The following is a 19,049-nucleotide window of genomic DNA, read 5'->3' on the forward strand; positions in this document are numbered from 1 at the left end:
GTATGGCACGTGGCACCGTCTTGTTGAAACCACATGTCGTCCACATCCATATCTTGCAATTTAGGCACAAAAAACTGGATTATCATGTCGCGATAGTGAGCACCATTAACTGTTATTGCCTTACCAGCCGCATTTTCGAAGAAGAATGGACCGATGATGCCTCCAGCCCAAACTCTGCACCAAACAGTGACATGTTGTGGATGCATTTGTTTCTCAACAATCACTCGTGGATTTTCTGAAGCCCAAATGCGACAATTTTGTCGATTAACGAAGCCATCGAGATGAAAATGAGCCTCATCACTGAAGATGATTTTGTTCGAAAAATAAGCATCCACTTGTTCCATAATCCATTCAACGCACTCTCTTCACTGTGTGTGGTCAGTAGGCTTCAGTTCTTGAGTCATTTGAACTTTGTAAGCATAAAGATGCAAATCTTTTGTGAGAATACGCTATAGAGAGCTTCTCGAAATGCCCAATTCAAGACCACGGTGCCGAATTGATGTTCCTGGACTCTCAGCAACACTCTCACGAACTGCTTCGATGTTTTCTGTTGAAGGACAGCCAAAGTGTATAAGATCACTAATTGATCCAGTTTCCTTGAATTTTTTCATTAATCTTTTCACAGTTGATGAAGTTAAATCACTATTCTGACCATATTTTGTACGAAAATTGCGAACTGTAGCTGCCAAACCTTCATTATTTTTAAAATATTGCTGGACAATGAAAATGCGTTGTTCTTTTGTGTAGCGCTCCATTTTTAATAACCCTGAACTGTCAGCTGTCACGCTGTCTTTTTTTTCTCGTTGGCAACATTTTACCGCACAAATGGGCGCTAAATTTAAATCTTGCGTGAATTTTGGGACACTCTATATTAGCCAGTATGTGTAGATTTATGTATGGTAAACAGTGAAGGAAAGTCTGCCAGAAAGATGACATATGACAAGTGTATCAAGAAAAGGAAGTGTGGTCTGACTTTCAATTTCAGTTGTGAATTGTATGTGTTTGTGTTATTTGTTTTGGTGGCTGTGGAAAGTGTGTAATGTTTGGCAACCTTGAGACCAGATAACAAAAACATTGTCGATATATCTAAGTTTCCATATAAAAGTTAGCAACTAGGGTGGGGGGGGAAGAGAGTCGCAGTGCCAATTCCTTTTATATGGAAGCTTTTGAGAAATTAGTAGTAGCAATCTAGTTGTAAATGTGACTCTTTATGCCTGATATTGTTTGCATTTGGTAAATGATTTATTTACAGAAACCATTTGGTTAGAAGGTGAGCATTCTCATGATGATGAAGATGAAATGTATAATGCTGATGAAGGAAATTCTGTTATCCATCGTCGGTTTCTGAAAAGTAGGAAGAAAAGAATTCCTGAGCAGACTCAGGCTGATGAAAATTCTACAGATAATCAAGAAATAAGCATTTTGATATCACCAATAACAGAAAATGTAAAGCATGAGAAAGAAGCCCATTATCCAAATGATTTCAGTTGGAATTTTATAGAAAGAGTAAGGTGCTATTTTAATATATATATATATATATATATATATATATATATATATATAGAAGCATATTTTCAAAATTTTTGCTGAAAGAATAGAGATGATGCATCACGAATTAGCATGTAACTTCCATTATGTTCCATGTTTTTAGAAATTTTTTAGAAGTTTCAGTAATAACTATGTAAATATTTTAGTAGATGATACTGGTACATTATATCTGTTTACAGTCATTTTCTATTGAATAAGTAACATTTGAACAGTTTCAGATGTTGATTTTTTTTTTAAACTAATATTCTTCAACTGTATTTCATCTAAATGCATTGTTGAGGTTACATAATCGTTTTAACTTCATAGAGTATATGCAAAGAACTGTGTATTAAAACTTTTAATGCTCAGTTATTTGCATACAGTGTAAATATTTTCTCTCTATTATAATTATATTATCTTTGTCTCCCCTCCCTCTCAGCCAATACTATTTTATTGTTAATACTTATAGTATTAACGCGTTCGCTGCCACGCTACTTGGGCATAGTTTGTTCCCGCATGCCAAGCGCTTTCGCGTCTTCAAGGTCACTACGAGTAATCTTGTAGCTGGCTTATCAGACAGAATTTTGTTTCATACACCAACTACGAGTAATCTCGTATCACCCACAACCATGTATTACATGCACTGAAGAATGTGTTTATTGCGTCTAGTCTCTAAAAACCTTCAGTTTTGCCAGGACCAGTAAAAGAAAACTTACTGATAATGAATTAAAGCTTATGCTAATATGAGCGATGATGAATTTAATGAATTCATAATCGTAAATGGAAGGATAAGAGGGAAGTTCTTTCCATTTCAAATATGCACAAATTTGAAATGGTTGAAGCAAAAAATCGAAATGGTAAAATTCAATTAAAACCAAATATTGTTAGGGACTATAATTTGGGTATATCAGGCATTGATCTTTCTGATCACATGCTTTCTTACTATTCCCCCTTATGAATGACAATTAGATGGCCAAAGAAACTGGCAATATGCATTTTTGATATATACATCAAAATGTGCATAAATTTTATAATATAATTACTGGAAACGCAATGACTGCGTTAAAATTTAGAGATCAATTTATCTCAGTTTTTTGTTGGAACGGATGAGCTTACAGCATCACAGAATATCAGCAGGATTTGGGATCTTCATTATTTGGAAATTTTACCACCGACATATTCGCTGACAAAGCCATGCCGAGTATGTACACGAAAGAAACAACAACGCGAAACACGTAGTTATTGTCCTGTTTGCCAGGAAAAACCATCATTGTGCGTGGAAAATTGTTTTAAAGTGTATCATTCGTAATTTGAATAAATTGGTTTTTATTTCATTGATTTCATTTTATAATTTTTATTGATTTTATCAGTTTTAAATTGATTTACAAATTACGTGTTTACTATGGATTAGCTCGCGCTTGGCATAGGAGGTTGATAATCGACATACGAGTATATTTGTAGTTGGCTTCTGAGGCACATATATAATATACTATATTTTAGTTGAAATTATTTCACTTCTATCAAGCCCCCAGATGTGCTCTCTGCTTTATTCAGAATCCAAGGGTCCAAATTAACATAATTATACTAAGGGTTAACTCGTTTGGCATAGGAGGTCGGTAAATCGACATACGAGTATACTCGTAGTTGGCTTGTGAAGCTCATATACGAACTACAAGTATACTCGTAGTTGGCAGCGAATGTGTTAACAATACTATAAGCTTTGTTAATTTATTTTCACAGTATTAATTACAACACAGAATGATAAGAAAATCAATATTTATTAACATATTAGCTGATATTTTGCTGGTATTATATCCAGAATCTTCAGAGCAAAAGAATAGTGTCACAGTACACGAAACAACAACAATTTGGTATAACAGACAGTGGGACTAATTTAAAAAAATTGAAGTGAACAACACAGGGAACTAATGTCCTAATTATGTGCTATCTGTTGGAAAAAAAAAAAGAAAAGTATTAATTAGATCTTAAAATGACTATCTCCCAAATTTTTGGTAAATTTATACTGCCATATTTGTTGAGTTTCAGAGTATGTTTAAAGCTGCTGTTGATTCCAAAAACAGTCTCTCTCTCTCTCTCACTTATGACTTCTGTGTAGCACTTTTGTTTTTTTCCATTTGATCATGTGTGAAAGGGATATCCAAGGCATGGTCTGCTAGACCTGGCTTCCCATAATGATATTTCACCAGTGCTCTGAAGATGCTGGATATAATACCAGCAAAATATCAGTTAATAAATATTAATTATTTTCTTATTGTGTTGTAATCAATACTGGAAAAAATAAATTAACATGTACTGCCAACACATGAGCCTTTCCACACATTTGAGAATTCTTCACTATAAGGCTTTTCATAAATCCTTTTTATGTGACTCTCCCTCATGATAGGTTGTAAGCTATAGTACAGCTAAGGATTTTTTATTATATTTTGAAATTTTTTTACATGATCATAATTGTGCTCTAGAGATTAAACATTGAATTTTTTTCAAGCCTCTAATAAGCAGAATAGTGGCCTCATGCTAGGGAATGAAATTCATCTTTTCCTTAAGCAGTGAATGAGGTTGTTTTGGAGACCATCATGGAGACTTTTCATCGATATGAAAGCAACTTTTAAGTCATACTGCTCTAACACATTAGCAGGTTTATTGATTTTTTTTTTATTCTGAGATTTCAGACAAACGAGTTTAATCACTAATTTAAAAAAAAATAAAAAAAACATTGTTTGCATTGCTACGGGAAAGAATTACTAGAATTATCTGAAATAGACATAGGTAAAAATTTGAACACTTATCATTCACAACTAGTTAGCAAAGCTGTCTTCAGATCTTTCGGGATTGTGCAGATAGACTGACTCCGCTCAAAGTATACATATTGCACTAAAAACATGTACAACTTGGAAAGGAAGTTGACAAATCTAATAAATGAAAAAAATGATGGTAATTTTGATTAATTCTGAACCTTCTAATAAAAAATACCTCTACAGCATAAAGATCGATTATCTTAATAATAATAGCAATTTAGTATTAAAAGCTGTCAAAGACGATGCGACTGTTGTTCCTGATTCTAATGTGTATACAAAGATGATGGAAGTTCTTTGTAGCAACCTACATATGCTTAGACAATTACCCCACACTTACAAAAGGTTTTGAATAGGCTGGAAATTTGGACAAACAAAAATGGCTGTCAGTAAATATAAAATTATGCACTTTGCCATGATGAGATTTCCAGCAGCATTATTATATTAGAAGGTTTATATTTTGCTGAATTTCAAATCAGCATCATCAGAGCACAATACTTTGACAATGAGTTGTTGTTGTCAAGTCCATTGAAGAGCTTCTAGATATGACTGTGGAACTGTAGAACTGCTTTGGCAATCTGTTGAACTCTGGAGTAGAGCTTTTCTCAAGGGTTGTCAATTTTCTATAAAGTAACAGCAATTGCTGGACAAGAATAAATATAGGCAGGTGTTAATTCAACTCCTGGACGGTTCTTGCATGCTTCATAACTCCTACTACTGTCTGGCTGAATTTTCATGCCTTTAAAATGTTCCATCTTTAGGTCTGGTGATGACTGTGGTTATTTCTCTATTTTCATTAATTTCACTGATTTCATTCTTCTTGAGTGTTTGTTTTACCAATCTTATTTTGGCAACAGAGGTAGCATCAGTTAGTGATAGTGGGTGTAATTTTTGAGGTAAATATCTTGCTTCTTTGGCTAGACTGTCTTCTCTTTCATTGCCTTCAATATTTACATGGGCTGGTATCCATTGCAGTATACAGTTCTTATTTTTCAAATTTAACATTGTTAGTTGTTCATAAATTTTCTGTGTGAGTTTTTCCATTTTTTTAATGCTTCAAGTGCAGATTTAGAGTTGCTGTAGATGGTTATTCTTCTGTAACGTTTATTACTTGATTAGAGAGATAGAACTTGAGAGCTGTTTGTATGGCTGTTAATTCACAGGTGAAGTTCAAAGCTATTTTGCCAGCTGTAGTTGTGATTTGCATTTCCTCGCCTCCAGTTAGAGTTAGAAAAACTGATGAAGCACTGACCCTCCTTGGTTGAGTGCTTCATCAGATGATCCATCAGTGTAGGCAATGACATGGTTTAGATTATTTCAGTGATGTATAGTGTCAAGTCCTTTTCTTTTGAACAAGGTTCTAGGAGATTTAAGGTAATCATTGTGCTTTTTTGGTAGAATAGTGGAAAGGAATGGCTCTTTGCTTATTTCAATGGACAGGTGTTCTGTTTTCTAATTTCATGTTTGTATTGTAAAGTGGATGATCTCTTTAGTCTAGATTTTCTTGTCCAGGCATTGAAAGTCCTGAGTGAGATGTGATCCTGTTATTGTCTCCTGATTCTGTTAGTGAATTTAACTATGGAGAGTTTTCTTTTGTCTTCTAATATGTGAAGTTCACACTCTTGTTGAGCTTTTAAATTATTTGTGAATGAGACTGCACCTATAATAATTTTTGCTGCTCTTGATTGTACTCTGTCATTTTACTTTTGAGTTGATAGAGGCTGGAGCCTCTACTAACTCAAATTTTGAAATGAGGCATATTCCATAGTGAGTCATAGGAGTGCAGTATATGTAGTTTTGAGTGTCTTCAGTTTTGCACCCCACTTTATTCCACAAAGCCTTTTGATGATATTAAGCTTTTTAAGAGCTTTATTTGATATATTTGTAACATGAGTTGTAAATCTCAGTTCAGTATCTAGGATTAAGCCTAAGTATTTTGGAGACTGTTTTTTCTATTTTGGTATTATATATTTTGATTTTGGGTTGAAATTGTGTCTATTTTTTCTATCAGTGAAAAGATGCTCAGTTTTTGTTTTTTCTGGGTTTATCTGTAATTTAAGTTCCTTTTACCCATCTTTCTAAGCCTTTTATTGAATTATTTAGGACTTTTTCAGATTGTTGAGGATTACTCAATAATGAGTAAGTGAAACAATACAGTTGTAATGGACTAAAGTCCTATTTTGGCATGAGTCCTATTGGACTAAAGTCCTATTTTGGCATGAGTCCTATTGGACTAAAGTCCTATTTTGTAATGTTGTAAAAAAAGGGGGAAAAAATTACAGCTACGTGGAAGTTGCTCTTAAGATAAGTCTCTCAATTTTTTGACAAAATAATTCAACTATATTTATCAGGTTAGGATAATTCTTCATAGCTATGGCTGACTCAAAAAATAATCTTTCGGATCTGTAACGACTTCTGAATAGCACATTAGTTTTCTTCCATCTAATCCTGTGTGAAGGGATGTCCAAAGCATAGTCTGCTAATCCTGGCTTGCCATAATAATGGTAGCAGTCACAAGGAACTTCATACACTCCAGGGTGTGCTAGAGTGAAGTTTATCATTAGGCAAGTAGATCAGCAAAATATAAGCAAGTTAATAAAACATCTTTTTATAAAATAGTTTGTTTGGTGTGATTTATGCTATTAAAAATAAGTCATGAATAACTGTGAACACTTAACCTTATATCTTAGACTATATTAGCAGGGTTGTACTACAAGAAACTGATGAGGCTAGGGATCTTGGCATAATGGTAGATAGGAATTTGAATTTCAAAGGTCACATAGCAAAGGTTGCAAAGACAACTCAGAGGATAATTCTGATGTTAAAGCAAACCTGTTTTTTTTTTTGACATGTAAGGATCATCATCATCATCATCATCAAATTCCTGCCATGTACCCTCAAGGGGTGTACAGGATATGACAGTACTACATGAAAAAATTACATCATTACTAACTTCCTATCTACAATTTTCCTCCAAATCAGTCTGTTACTTGTCAAGACTCCAACATTATGAGATCTTATATTTCTATCGTCTAAGGCACTTTGTACCGTATCAATCCACCTATATCTTGGTCTTCCTCTGGGTCGTTTTCCTGCCAACCTGGCAGAGAACACTTGTTTTGCTAATCTTTCCTCTCCCATTCTATTTAAGTGACCATACCATCTGAGATTAGCTCTGCTAACGCATTCCTGGATGCTGACAATGTCAAGTTCTTTCCTAATATCCTCATTTTTAATATGATATTGCCATTGATGCCATCTGTTCACGCCTCTAATCTTTCTCAGGACTCTCATATCTGCGGTCTCTAGTCTTTGGTCAAGTGTTTTACTTCTGACCCAGCTCTCAGATCCATAAGTTAAAACTGGTTTGAACACAGTCTTGTATACAGCTAATTTAGTGTTCCGACTAATTTCTTTCTTATTCCATATGAATTTATTCAATTGACTTCCCACGATACCAGCTTTACTGATTCTGTTGTCTATTTCTATATTTAGCTTACCGTCTTCAGTAAAAATTGTGCCTAAGTAGCTGAAATGTTTTACTTGTTCCACAGGTTCTCCATTCACAACACAGTTGACATTTTCAATGATTCTGCCTATTTTCATTGTCTTTGTCTTTTTATTGCTGACCTTCATACCATATCTATTACAACAGCTATTCAATTTAGTCAGAGAATCTTGCAGACTTGTAGCGGATTTATTTAGAAGTATAACATCATCCGCATAAAGCAAAGAGCTGACATTAACATCTCCAATTTTGATATCAGGTTTAATACCACATTCCTTCATAATGTGATCCATATAGATAATGAATAACAGAGGGGATAATGTACATCCTTGTCTCACACCAGATTTAACATTAAACCATCTTCCTGTACTTCCTTCAATTCTAACTGCTGACTCACAACTCAAATAAAGACTAAGTATTGCTTGATATAATGTCCCATTGACACCATATAACTGCAGCATATTGAATAGCTTCTCTCTTGGCACCTTGTCATACGCCTTTTCCAAATCGACAAAACTTAAATACAGATCTTTGTTATATTCCCATGCTTTCTCAACTATTTGTCGTAAAGTGAAGATCTGATCCTGACAGCCTCTATTTGGCCTGAATCCAGCTTGTTCTTCACCAAGCTTTTCTTCCACAATTCTTCTCAACCGTTTCTCAAGTATACTTGCATAGATCTTCCCAGGAACACTCAGTAGGGAAATACCTCTGTAATTCTCACATTCAGTTTTATTTCCCTTTTTATATATGGGTACTATGAGAGCTCTACTCCAATCATCGGGAATTCGTCCCTCTGTCCAGGCTTTCTGAACTATGCAGTGCAGCCACTGTAAGACTCTTATACCACCATATTTCAGCATTTCTGGTCGAATATCATCTACTCCTGCTGCCTTTCCACATTTCAAGCCTTTGATGGCTTTTTCTACTTCAAGAATGGATATGTATTCCTGACTGCATGCCTGTTCAGTGTTTTTTATCACTGTGCTGTCATCACTGCTTGTTTCATTTAGCAGTTTTTCAAAGTAATTACTCCATACTTCAAGGATATCTTTTTCTCCTGTTTTCATTTCACCTTTATCATCTCTAATTCCTTTTACAGCACTCTTTCCTCCATTCCTAAGCTTCTTCAACAACCTCCAGAATATTTTGCCACCTTCTTGATATTTATTTTCTATATTCTTGCCAAAGTCCTCCCATGACTTTTGTTTAGCTAGTTTTACACACTGTTTAGCTTTCTTACATTTGTCTCTGTATTCTGTAAGAGTAAAAGCTGACTTATTTGCCAGGAACTTTTGATATGCTTTCTTCTTTTCCTTCACTGCCTCTTTAACTTCCTGTGTCCACCAGGGAGTTCTGATTTTTTTATCCTTGCACACAACCTCACCACATGCCTCTCTGGCAGAATCAATCAATGTTTCCTTCAGAGTTTGCCACTGAATCTCCAAGGTTTGATTCCTGTTCTCAAACTCTTTCATTTTCTTTTCAATAATATTTCTGTATTTTAGTCTACAGTTCACATCTGAGAGCTGCTCAACTTTTATTCGCTTTAAAACTTTCTTACATGTTATTCTTTTCAATATGAAATTCAATTTTATCCTGCTCAAGACTAAATAGTGATCACTTCCAATTTCAAATCCTCTGTAGACTCTGGTGTCCTGCACCAGGGAGAAAACATCACTATCAACAATAACATAGTCAATGAGACTTTTCTTATTCCTAGCCTCTTCTCTCCTTCTTTATAAGGCCTTGACAAGACTGCACTGAATTATTGTGTGCAGATTTGGTCTCTCGGGTTCCAAGGGGATAAAGAAGCAGTGGAAAAGGTGCAAAGAAGAGTTAAAAAGATTATATCTGGCCTCTGGGATATAGATTATGAGGCCAAATTGCAAGTATGTTCTGATTAGCAGGAGAAAGGGGTGTTATAGGATATCGTTTGATGAAATTTTTCATTATATGGGAGCAGTCATGGCAGTTTTTCGCAGTCAAGAAAGAGGTAAGAGCTACATTTTACTCTCACATCAGTGAGTGAGTGCAATAGTTTGCCTTTAGGGGTAGTGAGTGCATTTAGTGTGAATGAATTTAAGGGAAGGTATGACAGCCTCTCTTGATGAGTCCTTGACTCTCTGGAGGTCTTGGATAATAATAAGTAAAGGATCAATGATCTTTAATAGCATTTTAGTATTAAAAGCTATTAAAGACAGTGCAACTATTGTTCCTGATTCTAACGTGTACAAAGATGATGGAGGTCCTCAGCAGTAACCTACAGAAACCTTAGACAGTGATCCCACATTGAGCACTCATAACAAATTATTTCATCAAAGACCTTTGTCTTTTAATAGGCTTAAAGAAATTAAAAATCAAATTACATCCAAATACTCCATCATCCCACAGATATATGTTGCACCTAAACTTCATAAAAAAAGTATCCTGTTAGGATTAATTGTAAATGCCAGGCATTTTCTAATATGTTACCTCAGGGAAGTACTCCTAAAAATATGGCTACAATTTAAAAATTATCAATAACATTTTAGAAAAGCCATCAAATGTCATGGCACATATACAAGAAATCATTATACTATAAAGGTTTCAGTTTCTTTACCTTGCATAAAAATCATCACAGTTAAAATTGTTCATAATGTGTTAAAGCAGTAGGGCATAAAAGTTGTCATGCTAATGACAGGTTTCCATGATGTTGAGATCACCAGAACAACTTCATTCACCATTTTAAAAGATCGGGTGGATGTAATATTTTCTGCATGTACAGTATCTGTTATATCAGACAGATGGAAGATCCAGGAGAGATTTGCATGAAAGAACCCCATAATGAGTCTTGTGACTCCATGGGAGTCAGAAAAAAATAATAACATATTAAGGGTGTTAAGAAAAAGCAAGCTCACAAATCTGGCTTAGCTTTTTTTACTGCCAATGAAGAACATCAGGTACTTGGCTAACTTACCGAAATACCATATATTGAATTTAACTATGTTTGTAAATTCAAAGATGTCACAAAATGACATATTTTTCAACACAGTATAACAAAAATCAAGGCCTTATTTTAAACCAACTGCGGTTGGTTTATGATAGACATTACATAGTGCTGATCAACAATGAATTGCATGCTTGAAATCTCAGTGTGATATGCACTATCAGTTTAATGACACCTCCATCTATGGCAGGTTTCTAAGTTTTTCAAATTAAAGTACTGATGAAGTATGCTATAGGGTATATGAAACTAGTAGAATTAAACAATTTTTGCTCATTTTTTTTAAATTTTTTCCATTGTGATTTATATAAATTATATGATTTTTATATATATATATATAAAAAAAAAAAGAAGATTGTACACTTTATTTACAAATTATACACAAAACACGTTAATTTCTAGTTTGTTTTAGAAATACGTTAACTTCAGATAACTTGTGGATTTTCACAGTCTGATCTCAACATTATTCTAAAGAATTGTTTCTTGCAAATGAAAGGTGACTTATCCAGAAACAGACACTGGTATTACTCTTAATTTTGTAACTTTAGGGAAGATTTGAAATTTTTAAAATTTTTCATGTGGTTGGCCACAGCTTCCACAGTTCTTGATGTGCATGCATCAACGTTTTTTTTTTTTGTTTTAGGACTGCAGACAAACTCTGTGCATAGAACTGTTTGCAGTGCTAAAGATTCTTCAGAGTTTCATCATGTTGCATAAGCAGTCTTTCTCCATAAGCTGCCAATAAATGGAAGAGAGAATAAATTATTCCCACTTGATACTGTTGCTTTTTCCCTCTCCAAAGATGTTTGATATGTCAGATATTCAAATTGTGTATTAAACTTCTTTTACTTTGTTTATGTGTGCCACTTTATTGCAAGTTTTGTGCTTTTCAGAGCCATTTCATTTCTGATGAAGTTATATAGGAATTGTGAAGAAATGTTTGTTCTGCATGTTTCAAGAGTGTAAAAGGGAGGTGCATAATTCAAAAAGCTATTTTAGGTTGAATTGCTAATGTAGATAGAAAGGACATGTACATTATGCTCTTAATATAGTAATTTATAGGATTAAGTACATCATAGTTATAGTGAACTTAATCACTACAACAGTCTGTCAAAAAATCATATCCTTCATCATTAAAGTGAGTTGAGCATAGCAGTCACACACACACACATACACATATATATATATATATATATATTCCACAGATGTGAAATAATATTCTGAGAATAGATTATATGCATGTAGGATCAGGTCATGTGGTGTTCTGAATTGTGTTGCTTGGATTTTGTGCTCTCTAATTTTACTACTATTAAAAATGATTTTTCCCAAACTTCCAAATGTGACAGTACAGCGATAGATCTAAAAGAACTGAAGAACTTTAGACCAACTGTAAGTATTCTGAGCTTTTCAACAAAAAATATACTCTGCTTAAATATCAGCCAAAGCAAGCATCAGTGCATAACTTATAAGTATGTCTACACCACAAACCAAAGATGTTGGGAACAAAAACAAGCATCAAAAATGCTACCAGTCTCACAAATTCTGACATACCACCTGAAACCTCAGAAATGCCTAAAGCTACAAGCTGAAATTTTAGAAAAGAAAAAGAGCCTTCGGTGCAATTTTTGTTGCCAGTCGATGCATGCTAATTGCACAAGGATTAACAAATCGGTGATAAAATTTCTGACCAACCTCAACCTGCCATTCTTTTGTTCCTTGTTTCTCCTCTCCATTAAACAGTTTCTAAACCTTGGAAAGCACATGAACAGCCAGAACATCTCCTTATCATGCTTGATACTTTATGACATAAAATCAGTGCTTAGAAGAAAGAAAACTCACAAAGTAATTCACAATCCATATCCCAATGTTAACATGCCTGCTGTCAAGCTTCACAACTCGCCTTGTCCATTCAAGACACTGTTGAGGCAGAAAATAAAAAATATAATGCCATTGTACTGAATTTTCATTTGGAAACAGACATGATGCTAAATTATATATGCAAGCTTGCTGAACAATGCAAATTTGACTCCAGAAAAATTATCAGTTGTTACTGCTTCAGGCCCATGAATACATGGGGAGATGGAATAAACCTTCTGTACTTATTTTGACCTCCCTTTAATTGATTTGCTGTCTCTATTAATGCTACTATGATTCTGAACTTTTCGGTCTCCTTTCCTTAAATGTCAATATTCTTCCATCCAACTTTCCTAATATTAAAGTCATCTTACTTGAAAGCTTCAATATTTACTATATCAGCTGACTTTCTTGTTCCACCACACGTATCAAGCAGGTAGAGAGGCCAAGATATTTGCTATCACCAGTGATCTTATTCAAATAGTACATATTCCCAACAGAATACCAGACAACCCCAGCCATTCTCCAAATACTTTAGACCTCTTCCTAAGTACTCATCCAAGTACGCTGTGAATGTTGTCTGTCTTCTAGGCCACAATCTAATACTGATCTCTTCCTCCATGAAACAATACAAACACAACTGCTCCCATCTACTTATTCTATGGCATTAGAAGAAAACCAAGTGGGATGATCTACTCAATTGATATGGCATATTTCCTTGATTGGATTAATGTTATTGCGATGAAAACCTGTATTCTCTATTTCATCTAAGTTCTCATACCCTATCTTGGCCTTGGTTCTCTCAAAGCTGTACAAGAGAAGAGAAGAGTCAAGCATACCATAACTGGCTTGCATCCAAAACTCCATCTACCTATACTGCTGATACAAAACCCCAGAATAGCTTGGGGGGGGGGGGGGGCTTTTAATACATCAAAAACTGACTTTGAAAGAGCTAAAAGCAAGAATCTTTCATCCTGTTTAAATGACAGCCATACATTGTGGTCTCTAGCCAAAGCTGGATGCCAATATGCAGGAAGCTATTGGTCATAACTTCTGCCCAACATTGCTCTCACCACTATTATGTCCTGAGGGTTCTAATGCATCATCACCCACAGAAAAAGGCAACCTCCTGGCTTCCTACCCTCTCCTCTAATTCATGTATCACTGAAGTTGATAAAGATTCCCCAGCCATTCCAGACACTAAATGCTCAGTTTAACCTTTCACCAGAAACAAATTAGAAAAATTTTGCTTAAATTGGATAAGTGTCCTGGTCCTGATGGCATTCCTCTGATAGTTCTAAAAGTTTGTACTTCAGTCAGCTTTTAACTTTATACAAATCCATCCAACCATTGAATATTGCTCACACATATGGGGTGATGTTCCTAAGAGCTCTGCAAGGATACTGAGATTTGCATGTACAGAAAAGGACTACAGAAAAGGGTAGTCAGATTGATTAATGACCCCTTCTCTTATTAATACACTTCACTTTCACATAGGTTTTTGCTACTTGCATCTTTTGCAAATACTTCTACAGTCACTGTTTATCAGAATTGGCATAGTAATACCTCCATTTTCTGTCATATCCATTCAAAAACATATACAATAGCTTATCAACACTCCTTCACAGTGCATCACTATACTCGCAGAACAAATTCGTTCACTGCTCATGTCTGGAACAGTCTGCCATCTTATGTAGTTTCCAAAAAAAGAATCCACAGCTCTTCAAGTTAAATGTGAACAAGTTCTTTCTTACCTATCCATGGTTAGTGTATTATTAGTTGACTAATCTCTTGCAGATGGGGTTCATTAAAAACAAAAATAAATTTGTAGAAGATTAACAATTAGAAGAAAGAGTGCAGGAAAGCATAAGATTTGAAATGTGTAACATTAAATGCAAAAGAAAAAGAAGTATGGTTAATGACTGAAGTTATTATAAGTTATTGAATATAAGTAAAAAATATTTATTGACCCATTTATATCATGTATTATTATTTTTAAATATTCTGTTATTTATCTGTATTGTATTCATATAATAGCTAGACAACCCTGAGAAATACAAAGACAGTACTGTAAAACAGTATATCCAAATGATTTTTTATTAAAAAACAATTAGAAAAGTTTGCAAATGTATCAAATTAATTTATGAACATAGTTATCATTTAGGAGAAACCATTTATCCCAGTGAGAGAAATGAAACATGGAGCAACTGGAGCAGAAACTATTGATGATGCTTCTGTTACACCTCATACTATGTCGATAGCTGAAATGTTGCACCACTATTGGAAAATTTGTGTAAGTGAGATAATAACAAAATTTGTAAAATTGATACTAAATTAAAATTGCATAATTCCCCTCAATTCTTAATTTAATGCTTAGGTGATGTATGCTCTGTGAACAGCAACTCGTCATTATCTTGCCATCCTTTGCTGACTTGGAAGAGAACAAAAATTTTGTACAAAAGTTTTTTTTTTTCTTTAAATAATATTTATATATTAAATCGTATTTAATTTTTCTAATCTGAATAAACCTTCAGCATTAACCTTATTCTTGATTATTATTAACTCCCATGTCATTTTTTGGAGATGCTTTCTTCTTCTTCTTAGTCCTAAGTACTTTTATGCTATATGCAATCTGTCACCGAAATTTATAGTTATTCTAGCTTCCTGTTTGTTATCACTCTCACTGTCATTAACTCCACTCATAGATTGTGTTCAACTCATACTATAGTAGTCTCCATTATGACAAATTCATCTTTTTTAACAAACTACCAGGTCTCATCTGAGGACTTTAGGCATTCTAAAGAACATTTGCTATTTCAAATAGTCTCCTATAACAAACTATTTCTGTGGGCCCTATAAGTTTGTTATAGTGACAGCCCAATGCATTGTGGTACAATTAAAACATATGTTTTATCTTTATTTTAATTCAATAGATTAATCATTTGATGAATTCTCCCTCCCTCTCTCTCTCTGTGTGGTAACCACAGGAATAGCTTGTTACAGTATATGTTGAGTATATGGTGCCTATGAGACTTTGGTCAGGAATTTTCTGTGGTTCATTATTGTAAGTGAATTTTTTATATTGGTTTTTGCTGCAATGAGAGTTGACTGTATATTAAAAAAAAAGGGGTGAGGATGTTGATGTATTTCACTAGCTAAATTTCCTTATGTTTCGGCAATTTTCTAGTATGTGTGCAGGATATCATGATAGCACAATACAATTCCTGTCACTTTTTGCTTCAAATGTTTTACTAATTTTTCATCTGCTGTTATGTTTAAGTAACTACACTGGTTTAGGTTAGTTTTGCTTGCACATTCGTGAATACAATTCCCTCACTGTAGCAAACACCACTATAACAAAATCATTTACTATAACAAATGGCTGAAAACGTCTGGCCAAAGTTCCATAAGTGTAACAACCTTTACACATATGGGAATAACTTCCACCATAACAAACTAATCCTGTAGTCCCTTACTTTCACTATAATCTTTGTTATAGTGAAAATTTTTTACAATTAATTCAAATGTATTAATAATCTCTTCATTTTAAATATGGTTCTAACCACCTTTTCATTCTCCTTATCTTCCTAAGGATTCATATTTGTGATTTCCAATATTTGAATCATTTGTTTTGTTTCTAACTCAACTTTCAACTTCATATGTTAAAACTGATTTGAATACTGTATTCTTCTAACTTAGTGTTTGTGCTGATTTTGCTCATGTTCCATATATAATTTTATTTAACTGACTGCCAACCATACCATTCTGTTATTTAGAAAAGAAGAAAAAACCTTCTGATGTCCTTTTCATTTCCCAAAGGAGCTGCATTCTTTCATTCGTCATAACTTTGAGAATTGGCAGGATATTGTTAGGTCCCAAACCTATATTCTATATCCCAATTACTAGTCTCAATCCTATATAATATTTATTTGTATATAGTCACCATGTGTTCTACAGTGAAGTTTGGTGAATTGAGAGTTAAACCTGAGTTCTTCAAGAAACAACCACATTAAAGCTTAATTTTTTGCTCCAGAGATTAACTCTGAATCAGTTGATAAAAGCTTGTGGGGGGGGGGGAATCCTCTAGTTGGTGACTAGAATTGAACATATCTTTCTTCTGCAGACTTAAATAAACTCTTTTCATGAAAATTACCACAAGGCTGCTCGCTTTTGTTATTTATTATTATGTAAAAAGCTGCAATGTTTTGCTTGTTCTTGAGGATCACCACTGAGACTGTAGCTCTGCTTTATATTTTCCACCACTTTCTTGGTTTCCTTATCACAGCAATTATTTAATTTAGCTAAAGAATTGAAGACTTCTAGAAGGTTTCTTTAAGGGGATAACATTAAGAGTAATGAAAAAGATATCGTACCTCCAATTTTGATAACAAGTTTAATGTTACTTTCATTAATGTGATTCATATAAATTCTATACAACAATAAAGATAATGCAACTTTATCTTATGCTTGATTTAACCCTGGGTATTCTTCCAGTTTTAATTATTGATCACAATTCAAGTAGGTTATATATTGCTCTGTATAAGGTGTTCTTTACACAACATAATTTTACTCGATTAAAATATAATCATCGATGTATTTAAATGCATGCTGTTAACAGTGGCTTAGATGGCCAAAATAGAACATCTGACAATATTGGTGACCCAACAGCAGATTAATTTGAGGAATATTGTTGATATAAAACTATAACAGTGGAAATAAACTTAATGGTATAATACTGTCACATAGTACTTGTACACTCCTTGAGGGCATGTACCACATCATATGTTAAGTGAATATATTCGTTTTACCTGTTTCTAGTTTCAGCATTTTCCTGCTGTGATTTAGTTTGCCGGTACTAGATTATGTATTGTGTGTTTGTGCGCATGCATGTTGACTTCTTTAAATTTGGGAATCAGAAAACATTGTTATATTGATTGAACAGAATTTTAAATTTGGATAATTCTTAATTCAACTTCTACCTATTTTGCAAGCATTAAAAATCCCAGTCAAATGTTCACATAAGGAGTGTGGACCTTTTGACTGGGTCTTTTGATCCATCATCTAATATGGAGCTTCCTGTGGTGCGCCCCATTACTAGATATCCATTTAGATGTCAGATGAACAAGAATGAAATAATTTTGAATTTAGTTGGTTCTGTATATATCATCTTGGTTGGGCATATTGGTTATACAATGCCCTTGCTATTTTTCAGGGAATCAGAGCAAATAATGAATGATCACTACTGGAGCAAGCTCATCAAAATTGAAGATAGACACTATCGTTGTAAGTACATTAAACATAAGTACATTGTAAGAGGGAAAAGGTGGAGGAAGAGGACAACTATTAGGGGAATTGTAGAAATACCATGGTGACATAATTGGTGTAAAACTAAGAAGACCCAAATTACATGTGCTCTAAATAATTATCTATTCAGGTGGAATGAGAGAAAGATGGGAGCAGATATAATATCTATCAGTACATATAGTTAAACATCTTGAATGGGAGTCTGTTTCAAGTAGTGAGCGGCCACATTTCAAAATGGAAAACTGAATGGTAGAACTTATTTGTGGCTGTGGTCCTAGTATGAAGCAAGTAAGTAGAGTAAAGGCTGATTCTTGTTGGAAACCATTGAAAATGTTCAGTATAAAATGTACAATGAATTGATAACTTTCTTGTTTTGTATATATTCACCTCTATGTGAATGTATGCATATTTTTATGTTGTAGCATGTACATGTTAATAATAACTAGTCCATACCAGTTTAACAAAAAAAAAACTGATAACAGTAACAGCTAGATTTTTGTTGAACTTTCCCCAGACACATCTCTAGGATTCGTTTCCCACTCTGTGCTATTATAGGTCTTTAAAAAAAAAAAAAAAAAAGTCCAGTTTTTCCTTTTTCTTTACATCAGCTGCTCTTTTCTGATAACTTGAAAAATTGCTCTTATTATTTACTTCTGAAAGAACTTTTCATGTGACCATAGTCACAAATATATCAATGGGATATTGTTATCCCACCAAGTGGGATAACAACAAGTATCCCTTTGAGGAAAATTGTGTTAATATAATTTGGAAAAGAATCAGGGACAACTCTCAGATATGAAATATAGACTCAGATATATAAAATTATTGTTAGGTAAAAAGTAAGGGAGTTTGAGAACAAGAAACCAAACCTTAATGAATGAAAAAAAAATTTTTTTTTTAAAAAATTGATAGACTTATCCTGGATTCATATAAGTGAAGTGTCAGCAAAAATACAAATCTAAGACCTCCATGGTGGACACATACGCAATTCAGGTTCATGAAAAAAGAACAAAAAAATCAGAAGTTCTTCAACAGTAAATTAGCATGTGCCCATAGA

General features: G+C 33.9%; 1 protein-coding gene across 1 annotated transcript in view; it reads left to right on the forward strand.

Moving 5' to 3' along the window:
* LOC150106898 (uncharacterized) overlaps positions 1-19,049 on the forward strand; it is a 94,928-nt gene that overhangs the window by 39,071 nt on the left and 36,808 nt on the right. Inside the window, exons 5-6 of the mRNA XM_090393501.1 lie at positions 1,253-1,506; positions 14,853-14,981. Coding sequence (XP_090249627.1) covers positions 1,253-1,506; positions 14,853-14,981 — 383 coding nt within the window. The remainder of the gene's footprint in view (positions 1-1,252; positions 1,507-14,852; positions 14,982-19,049) is intronic.

This window comes from Typopeltis vanoorti, chromosome 5 (assembly GCF_054136105.1).
Source record: "Typopeltis vanoorti isolate ZY-2024b chromosome 5, IOZ_Tvanoo_1.0, whole genome shotgun sequence".
Taxonomy (NCBI): Eukaryota; Metazoa; Arthropoda; class Arachnida; order Uropygi; family Thelyphonidae; genus Typopeltis; species Typopeltis vanoorti.